We start from the raw sequence: 9,608 nt of genomic DNA, 5'->3' as shown, positions 1-9,608 counted from the left end.
ACCGAAATCGGACGCATTTTCCAGTCGACTTTTTTATATGTGCCTAGAAAGGTATTCGACCCTAGAAGCCAAAACCGTTTTCAAAAAAATTCTTCGAAGTTTGTCTGGCTGGTGAAAGGTGATCAAAAACCGAAAACTTGCACTTTTCTTACAAAAATTTCTCCAGTTACACGATTCGTACAGGGTCGTGTGGGGTGTCATTAGAAAGGTAATCATGTACTATTGAGCCGAATAGGGACTTATTGTGTTTAAAATTCATCGACACTGAAATATGCGCAGTTGAAGTTTTCAACCGAAGACTTACACTGTTCTTACTGAAATTTCTCGAAAAACGTACATGGTCGCTTAGGGTGTCATTTGACAGGTAATTTAATGTGATTTTGGGCCAAATAGGGTCTTATGTGGTTTGGATGCATCTACGATGAAATAGAAGTTGAAATGTTTAGGTGTACATATTTCATCATAGATGCATCCCAACGTCATAAGACCCTATTTGGCCGAAAAGCACATTAAATTACCTGTCAAATGACACCCTAAGCGACCATGTACGTTTTGTGTACCTCGAGAAGAAAACTGTGGAACAAAGTCCGAAAATCAACTTTAATTTTTTTCACTTCCTAATGTCGATATCTTTTTTAGTTGCTTATTCTAGAATTGTTATCAGTTTTCTTAAATCGGAAATTAAAGCGAAGGTATATTTTACTTGCAACGAAATTCTCGAATTTCCTGAAAATTCTCTAAAATTCCCGAAAATTCTCGAAATTCCCGAAAATTCTCGAAATTCTCTAAAATTCCCGAAAATTCTTTAAGAAATTACCTAAAATAGGCTATGCTGCGTAGTATGAAATCGACCCTTAAACTCCGTCAAGTTTCATCTTGACGCTAGTACTCAATCTTTGCATAGTTTCGTCGATTGTAGTGCACTGAAATACTTTACCAGTAGAAAGGTACCGTTGGATACTGTCATGGGTATCCCAAGATTACTAACAATTGTCCAACGATTTGCAATAGATTTAAATTAAATCATTTAATTTATTTCAAAAAGATAATTCTGTACATTCGACGAAAATTCGATTCAAAGCCAGATCGTTTGTCCTGGTGCGCATCATGGGTATCGTTCATATCGTTCGTATCGTTCTCTGAAAACAATCAATTACACACTTCAACCAACGACACTTTAACGGCTAAGAAAACAGAGCGTACCTCGATATGTTCAAACATTCCTTGGTCGCATCACCGACAAAACCAGATGGACAATAGCATTTCGGCCGATTTTCGACAATGCGGCACATGGCTGCAGTTCCACATCGAATTGAGTACTCGCATGGATCGCGACACTTAAAGTCCGTGTAACAGTTCATATTCGGTGGACAGTCAGTGTGGGTTTGGCACTGTTTACATTCATCTCCGGTACAAGTCTCTTCCTTTGGTTTTTTAAATTCTGAATTTGAAAGAAAAATTGGAATTTTTTGCTCGTCAGACTTCATGCGCGTCAGACCTTCATAATTTCCTGGTGCCGGTGCATCTGATTGGATATCATCCGTTCGGACACTGGATGCAATTGTGTACTCCACATCTCTTACGTCATTGTTGTAATAAGCTGTACAAAGGTATCTGCCTTCTGGGTCTTCAATTTTCCTCAGATTGATGCGGAATCCCTTCCGCGGATCGTAGATAATCGCATCGTCTGCTTTAGTTACCGGCCTCTTCAACACATTCTGAACGCGTACAACAAATAGGAAACTTGTTACAAATGAAAACATTGTGATCGACATAACAGTCAACGTACCCCGTCCAATTTGAATAGCGAAACTTTGATGCGTGGATCAGAAACTGTGCAAGGTACCGTAGTGGACGTTACATTCGGATTTATTTGAATGGTTTTGCCTTGTGTTGATGTAAACAAATCTTGACCTGGAAAGATTTGCATAAATTTCCATTAAAAATCTAAGCAAAACACGTCGTTCAACAGTAAAAAAAAAGTGGTCGTGTCTCGATGTTACTTACCAGGCACGTACACATACAAATTCGGTACAACTGTGACATAATCGGTGCGACTGCATTGGTACTTTCCAGTATGCTGTTCTTTAAGTGATCCCAGAAATATTGATGCTATGAACCCGTTGCGACCGTTATTTCGCCTATCGGTTGTCGATAGTGTGCTTTCACGTGAGATATCCGTGTTGACGATGGGGATCTGGGGAAAGAATTATGTTTTTCTTTACTAGGGAGGGGAAATGGACTTTCCGTCGCTAGGGAAAAGTCTTTCCCTCCTTCGTAAAGAAAAACGTTATACTACACTCGGGAAATAATTTGATATTTCGTATCCAGATGAGTAAAGTATCTGGATACGAAATATCAAATTCCTTCCCTTGTATAGTAATATACTATTCCCAATCGAAACAAATATTGATCCCGATCCCAATTCTACATACCCCATTTCCTAAGTAAATCCACTGCACCGGATAGTCGGAATGGCATTCCAATCGAAGATTTTTCACTTTTTCAACAACAATTTCCGACCGCTTCCCGTCGACCTGCTCGTATGGCCTGATCACATTGTTGAATTCGTCCACTTCGAACTGCTTTATGACCGGAGCCCGTGCGGATAGCACATCTCCGGAGAGTAGTGAAATCGCAACCACTGTTCCGATCACATTGATAATGTTGTACGGACTCTTCATTGTATGGTCCACCGATAAAAATTGGCTGACCTTGTCCGACGATAAAAATTAACTTTAATGTTTGCACGAAAGCGTCTTCTCAGTCACTAATTAAATTTTCTAGACAAACTCGCCTTATATGAGCGTATTCTTAATCGGCGTATCATGTCTGGTTGGTGTAGCCATTAGTCAGTTGTTTGTTCATTATGAGTATTAGAACTAGTTTTGGCGAATTAAATATTGTTTGTTGTGTTGTGTTGTCACCTCGACTGTTAAATGATGCGGAGACATGAAATGCTAATTTGCATTAAAAAATATTAAAATTTCGAATTTGAATATCAATGCGCTGCATCAGAAATAGATTTTTTATTGCCTGCACACGAAATACATTACATCTCTTGCCGATCAAATGATTCTCAGTTCAATTCAGCTAGAGCGGCTAGAGCTTGAACTTCATTTATTTTCATGAACAGACACACTGTCTGTAAACATTCGTCATTCGCCAAAGACAAGTACGATCGCGATTTATTGATTCAGATAATTTTGTTGTTGTTTGGAACAAATATTACTCACTCGATTCGTTATTGATTTCTAGGAAACATGTTTAACTCTCATCATTTTTCTTGGTCTTTATGTTGAGACATCAGTATAGAGGGTCAACAAAATAGTATTGTCGATAATATCGACTCGATGTAAATACCTACAGGTCCAGTTCACTGGGACCTAGTAGCAGATATTAGTAGATTATTCACTTCTGTCCACATGTTTATTTAGACACTTGGGGAGTTATTGCATGAGCCAAAGGCGAATGTTATAACCCCAAGTGTCTAATTAAACATTTGGACAGAGGTGAATACGCTATTTTATCTACCGACGGCGAAATAATTGCACTTTTTCACTGCTATTATTTCACCTAGGTAGATAAAAAGTTTTATAGTGACAGAGTAAAGTAAACCGAGCAGTGACATTATTACATTGAAAGGAGTGACCTAAGTCCCATTAATAGCATAATAGCATATTAATTAAGTCATAAGGGCCAAAATGGGTCTATTTTAGACACGAGGATGGATCTGAGGAAAGCGCAGCAGAGTGTGAGTAAAATATGCTATATAACTGCCCTGAAAAGTCACATTGGCACAAATGGGACGAAAAAGTGGGAAAAATGGTTTTCGTTTTTGCTATCTATCTGGTGAGAGAATATGACGTTTTTGGTCCGTCTGAATATAAAATCGTTTACGTATTTGTATTTGTAGTCGTTTCGTACAAAGATGTGAAATGATCTACTTTTCTCCGGTTTTTCGCCTATTGAAGTTTACTCAGAATTCGTCTACTGCGGTACGACTCGCTTCGCTCGCGTGATCTGTACATAACAACAATATAGAAACAATTCTTCATTGTAAACTGCAACATATCTCGAAGCCCGCGTATTTCTGCAACTAAATTGAAAAGCTCTCTTTCGTTTCGTATGAACTCCGGGAATTTTTTTGATCATTTCCGTTCTTCTTTCTCGGGAAAAAATCGTAATTCCATTGGAACTTAATATCTTAATACACTCGGTAACTGCGAATAGTCTTAAATAGTGAATAATAGTAGCAGTTTAAAAGTCTGCCAGTCTGCCATCGATGGCACTCTCTAGCCAAGGAAATTCCTGTGGGAGAAGAACATAAAATCACGTCAGCTCGTTACAAAATCGTAGAAAACTGTCATCCGTTTCGGATGTCGTTTTTCCTCTTCCTCTTCAGGGACGCTTCCATGTACAATCATTTCATATATTCTAACTCTTTATTTTCAAATGGAAAAATTGGGCGAGATATGACTATAACAACAGTCGAAAGTTTTGCATCTCATTTGCACTCAACAGTCTAACTGAGGAAAAACGTACTTTCGTATCACTTGAGTTGCCAAGGATAACACAATTGCAGTTCTTGCCCACGGTTCGGGCTTGATGCTCGTTAAAAATTACTGTTTATCAGTATAATTCATCTTTGTTTGGGTAGCGCGTTTTGTTAAAAAAAAGTTCTCATCTGGGATTGTAAGATCATGAGAATGTCGCGCTTTAAAAATTAAATTCGGGTTGGGATCGGGTGTGGTTGTTTTCAGTTTCCTCGCTCTAGTCTGGACATTTTTATTTTGAGGAGCGGTAAACTAAGTGTTGAAGGCAAAGGTTAAAATTCAAATCAAGACAGCAAGGAAACGTAAATTGCTACAAGTATTCTCAGGTACTTGGTCATACCGCACTATTGTGTTCGTGGGGTAATGACTGCAAGTTCTCACCATTTAGAGTCAAATTGCGCATTATGAGTTAAATATAATGATGACGAAAACTCCATTTCTCTCGTAATAATTCATTTATTTACATAAAATACTTTCAGCCTTACTCGTAACACTGTAGGTCTAGGGTATCATAAGAAGTTCAATAATTTACACTTAAATCGAAATAAAAATAAAATTTTACTTTTACACTACTCGTACAAAACATTAAGTACGTCGTCACACCATCATCATCACTCATAACACAATCAATTTTACGTCTACAATCAATCCATAAAAATATAGTTCTCTAGTCTAACGATATAAATAAGCAGCCTCCAAACTCAGGCAGTTATGTCTTCTCTTACCGAAACCACGAAACAAAGCGACTGTCGCTATTGCAATCTATGTAGCAAAATGTTAAAAAGAAATGAGGTAAAAGATTCTGTATCAATCTATTGAGCCATCAAGGGAAGTAGTAGATTCGAAAATCACACCTCATAAGATATGCTTGCTGCTGCTGAACAGAAAACTGGAAAATTCTTTGTCAGATTTAAGTGCTATTTAATTGCGGTGTGGCCGAGCGATTGAGACTCGAGAATTACAATTTTGAGGAGTTAGGACAACTGAAAAAGAATAAAAATTCTTCGGTAGTAACCATTTCCGGGTAGGTGGTAACCATCGACAAATCCTTACAACCGCCGCTTTACAAACAAGGGGTTAGCTGCTTACGAGTGTGTTTGTCTTCCATCTTGCCTTTTAATATAATTTTACTTACCACAACACACATTAGACCTCTCTTAAAAATATTATAAAGACGCACATCATCCACACCATTCAATCGATAAAGTTTATAGTTTCCACTCTTTAGGAAGACGTTGCACATTTTTAGTGAGCCCACATCAACGCGATTCTTTTCTTAAGCAATCAACTTATTTACTAGCGCCACCAACGCACACAGACCGATAATTGTGACCGTCGAACGGTTCAATGCATTGCCCGCATTTATTGTCTTACTGACTGGACTCAAAGTGGGAATTCCCTTTGTCGTTGATGTTACCGCTTCAACTCGAACCGTACTCGACTCGTCACTAATATTCACCGGATTGATTGTCGAATACGACAACGGTGTTTCTGTCGTTGTCGATCGTGCGTTCGGTGTCGTTGTGTTCTTACACGAAGCTGAAAAATTGAAAAATTGTTAGTCAACCCCGAAGAGAAAGCCACTAGCCGCTCGATCAACTCACCAACTTTATTCAGCTCCATTCCGTATCTGTACGGATTCACATGCCTCTGACAATGTTCGCCCGCTTCTTTGATGTAGATTTTCTGGTCGGACATCATACCACCGACAAAGCATTCGTACGTACCAACATCTCGTCGTTGCGTGTACGTGTAAACCAAACCCTTCTCTTCCCACTGGCCCAAGCACCGATATTCACGCTCTTCATAAACTTCGTCATAATTGCATGCCGACACCTCGTAGTGCATGTTATCGGGCGAATGGCATTCCGACGATAGTTTAGCGCACAGTCCAAGTGCGTCAGGGATCAATCCGGTGAATTCGCCATTTACTGGGCAGGGTGACATGACTTGGTTGTGATCTAAACGGGCTTGAGTCAACCATCGAGAATCGTCAAAGTACATATCGTCGCAGATAATCGATGACGCATTCGAACCGGTACGGATACCGATTTGGAATTCGAGAATGTTTGCGCTACGCTTTTTCACCCACACACAGTGATACGACTCTTCGCCACTGGAAAGAGAAAATTTTATAGAAAATCGTCTGATGGTTTTAGGGAGTTCCACATCACCACTTACCACTGTGTCCGACTGAAGACGATATACTTTTCGGAATTGATTTCGTTCTCAATGCATTTCATTGTGTACGTTTTGAACGACTGGTGGTCTTTGTACACAACGGTCGACTGATCGATAAACAGATGCTCCCAATGGCCATACATCCAATCCGGATAACTGCAAAATATCGATTGTGGCCAATTGGCCTGCTCGACGGGATACAGAACCAGCGATTCACTGTGCATGACACCGGCATTGTTATCGCTGCTGAAGGCGTTTATTGATGCACACGTGGAATCGTTGCTGAACGAAATTGTTATGGTGTCGTCGTCGTCTTTGTAGGTCTAAAATGAAGTTAAATCAGCGGGTCAGTGGAGTCTTAATTTGGGTTTACAGTAGAGGGGGAATTGGTTCTGGAGTTTCTAGTGAGGTGCGATTAATTCTAGAATCCTCACCGCGCAACGATATTGTGGTCCTAGTCTCTCGCCATTCCTTGAATTCATCAATGCCAAGTATTTTCGATTGCCCACTTGCCAGTGTCCTAGACACTCGAATGTGATTTCTGTTCGAAATAGAAAAGTGAGTTAACTCCCTTGCAATAGCTCGTAACTCGTCTCGTCAATTTACCATGATTTTCGAATGAACATTTACGGAACCGTAAGTTCATTGCCGAACCAGATGGACAGTTGTCTAGAACGGAATCGGGTTGCGGACATTCGATTTTGTCTTCCAATCCATCGTCAACATTGTAGGTCAGCTTATACCGTCCGTTGATGGGGCAATATTCACGTCGAATATCTTGTCCATCGAATTCACGGGTTTCTGAAACATTTGACGAAAAAATTGTTAAAAATATTTTTGGTTCAACGAATCATGAAACTCGTGGCTGTACTCACTGTATAAAATGATTTCGGTATGCTTAGACGCATCGTTCAGCATGTCTAAGGATGGACACGATGCTATCGCCTTATTTTCATTGGTGTAGCACTTTGAAATGTAATCCTTATCGGCCGTGTGCACTTTCAGCACGTTCCTTGCGACCAATTTCAAATGGAAGCAACGGAAACATGCCGTCTCATCGGAGCCAATCATCAGGATTACATTGTTTTCGATGCGTTTGTGACATTGACCCCAAATAGCTATCGCATCTTCCGTAATGTTAACGTCACTGTAATGTACTTCATTGTCGGTGACTGTACTTTGGGTGACGAAGGAGCCTTGTAGCTCGGATGAAAAATAGCAGGCAGCGTGACCTGTAAGAAAAGTTGTGTTTAGAGTTGTGATTTTGAGGCTTGAATCTATGTATATGTCCACCAATGGACCTGAGAAAAAAAGTTTTAAATTTCTGCAGGTTAAAGCAATTTTTGTTATAAAGACACTTAACCAATCACTTAACAGACGGCAAGCATATGACCAGTATTATTATCGGGTCTATTACTTCCATTGATGAAAGTATTTTTAATCGGTTGATTTTAAATCTTGTACTTCAATTTTTTTAACATGTATTTTACTGTATAAAGGACCATATTACCCAGAGCTCGTCATTATTTTTGTCGTCGTTATCGATAACAGATGAATAGCCGTAAGTAACAGGTTAAGAAAGTTCAGTAGGAAGAAAAAAACTTTGTTCTTGCAGATTTCGAACGAATAGAAAAGGCCTATTTTTACGAACTCAAAGTATTTAAAATGAAGCTCTCATCGCTACTCTGCTACTCAGCCCTTGAAGTTCCACCATTATTGAGTTTATAATGACAAATCTGTAAATTTTTCAGAAACATTCCTAATCCGATTAGATTAAAATTAATTTTGTCTAGATAACCGTGAAGATCTGCCGGGTATGTATAATTCATGAATATTATGGTTCCGCATTTAAGAACCGATACACAAACGTAATTACCATTCATACGGTAGGCAAAGTATGTGGTAAAGATAGCTTATAATTTCGAATAAAAAATAAATAATTAACACGGAATCGAGGTATTTTTACAATTATTATCAGGTGTATCCACTCAGGTGCAGTAATGCACAACGGTTGTTCCACCATTTGCATGTCTTGGAATTTATTAGACCATCTGCAACAGCTTAGAGCTGCATTTAAGTGTAATGTCTAGTAGAGTGGTAAGTATTTACTCAGTTGTTTCAAGGTAGATATAAATAGTGGGCAGGTAATGTCATAACCGAATCAGATGTGCGACGGCACAAAAGTTCGCCACAAACGCTACCTCTCCCTTTCACTAAACACAAAACATGCAAATTACGGCAGTTATGTGCTAGGCGTCGCGACTGAATGTCATTACCTATCCAACTATATCTACCTTGATATGGTCAACTGTGATTGATAATCACTCTTACGAATGGACACTTTCTCTCCTGTCCCAGGCATGCAAGGTATTGTCTCGACTTGTTGTTGGGTATTTACTTTCCTTGGCTACAAAATTTCTCGTCCAAATTTGATTCAATACCTCGAGATTATGAGGCTATCTAAAATACGTCGCTGGATTCTCTTCTTAGAATTCAAATGTAATGTGGAACGTATGCACACCTTTCACTATCACTCAACCAGACTGGTTAGTTAAATTGTATAGGATTGAAATGATAGACTAGACGGAACGCATATTTATTTGATGAATCGTACAAGTTTCAATGTTATGTAACAGCGAACATGGATGGATAACGGATAATTAAATGATGTAAAAACCTTGACGATTGAATCGTACACACATAAACTCTTCGTTAGTCGGAATAAATTAGTGCGCGCGGCATTTGATAACAATTTTAAATTCTTTCTTTATTCATGTTTTTAATAAATTGGTTTAATTTAATTTAATTGAGTTATAATGTTGGCTTATTATACACCTTGTACATATATGGGGTTCTGGTTTTTTTTGTGGA

The 9,608-nt window shown here is 38.9% G+C and overlaps 2 protein-coding genes across 3 annotated transcripts in view; both read right to left on the bottom strand.

Annotated features, from left to right (window-relative positions):
- Positions 1-1,020: 1,020 nt before the first annotated feature.
- On the bottom strand, positions 1,021-2,787 carry LOC119084383. Its single transcript, XM_037194345.1, has 6 exons — positions 2,436-2,787; positions 2,008-2,197; positions 1,790-1,914; positions 1,499-1,718; positions 1,204-1,441; positions 1,021-1,139 (listed from the first exon to the last, which is right to left on the bottom strand). The coding sequence occupies exons 1-6, from the start codon at positions 2,682-2,684 to the stop codon at positions 1,106-1,108; spliced, it is 1,056 nt and encodes a 351-aa protein (XP_037050240.1). The 5' UTR covers positions 2,685-2,787; the 3' UTR covers positions 1,021-1,105.
- Positions 2,788-4,998: 2,211 nt separating this feature from the next.
- LOC119084372 overlaps positions 4,999-9,608 on the bottom strand; it is a 33,862-nt gene continuing 29,252 nt past the window's right edge. Inside the window, exons 1-7 of one of the 2 annotated variants that reach the window (XM_037194324.1) lie at positions 9,415-9,592; positions 7,613-7,969; positions 7,344-7,538; positions 7,172-7,278; positions 6,738-7,060; positions 6,161-6,672; positions 5,004-6,095 (exon numbers count right to left, since the gene is read on the bottom strand). In XM_037194324.1, coding sequence (XP_037050219.1) covers positions 5,833-6,095; positions 6,161-6,672; positions 6,738-7,060; positions 7,172-7,278; positions 7,344-7,538; positions 7,613-7,969; positions 9,415-9,439 — 1,782 coding nt within the window. In that variant the 5' untranslated portion in view covers positions 9,440-9,592 and the 3' untranslated portion in view covers positions 5,004-5,832. Of the gene's footprint in view, positions 6,096-6,160; positions 6,673-6,737; positions 7,061-7,171; positions 7,279-7,343; positions 7,539-7,612; positions 7,970-9,414; positions 9,593-9,608 lie in introns of those variants that run through there. The other variant, XM_037194323.1, reaches the window with a different exon arrangement.

Source organism: Bradysia coprophila, unplaced genomic scaffold (assembly GCF_014529535.1).
Source record: "Bradysia coprophila strain Holo2 unplaced genomic scaffold, BU_Bcop_v1 contig_732, whole genome shotgun sequence".
NCBI classification, from domain to species: Eukaryota; Metazoa; Arthropoda; class Insecta; order Diptera; family Sciaridae; genus Bradysia; species Bradysia coprophila.
This window is presented reverse-complemented; position numbering and strand designations above follow the sequence as displayed.

Excerpts from the sequence above, each read along its gene's own strand:
- LOC119084383 (XM_037194345.1), bottom strand. The coding sequence starts at position 2,684 with ATGAAGAGTCCGTACAACATTATCAATGTGATCGGAACAGTGGTTGCG. Across the intron at positions 1,719-1,789 it reads CGCTATTCAAATTGGACGGG|AATGTGTTGAAGAGGCCGGT; the intron begins GTACGTTGACTG and ends GTACGCGTTCAG. Across the intron at positions 1,140-1,203 it reads GAATGTTTGAACATATCGAG|AGAACGATACGAACGATATG; the intron begins GTACGCTCTGTT and ends GATTGTTTTCAG.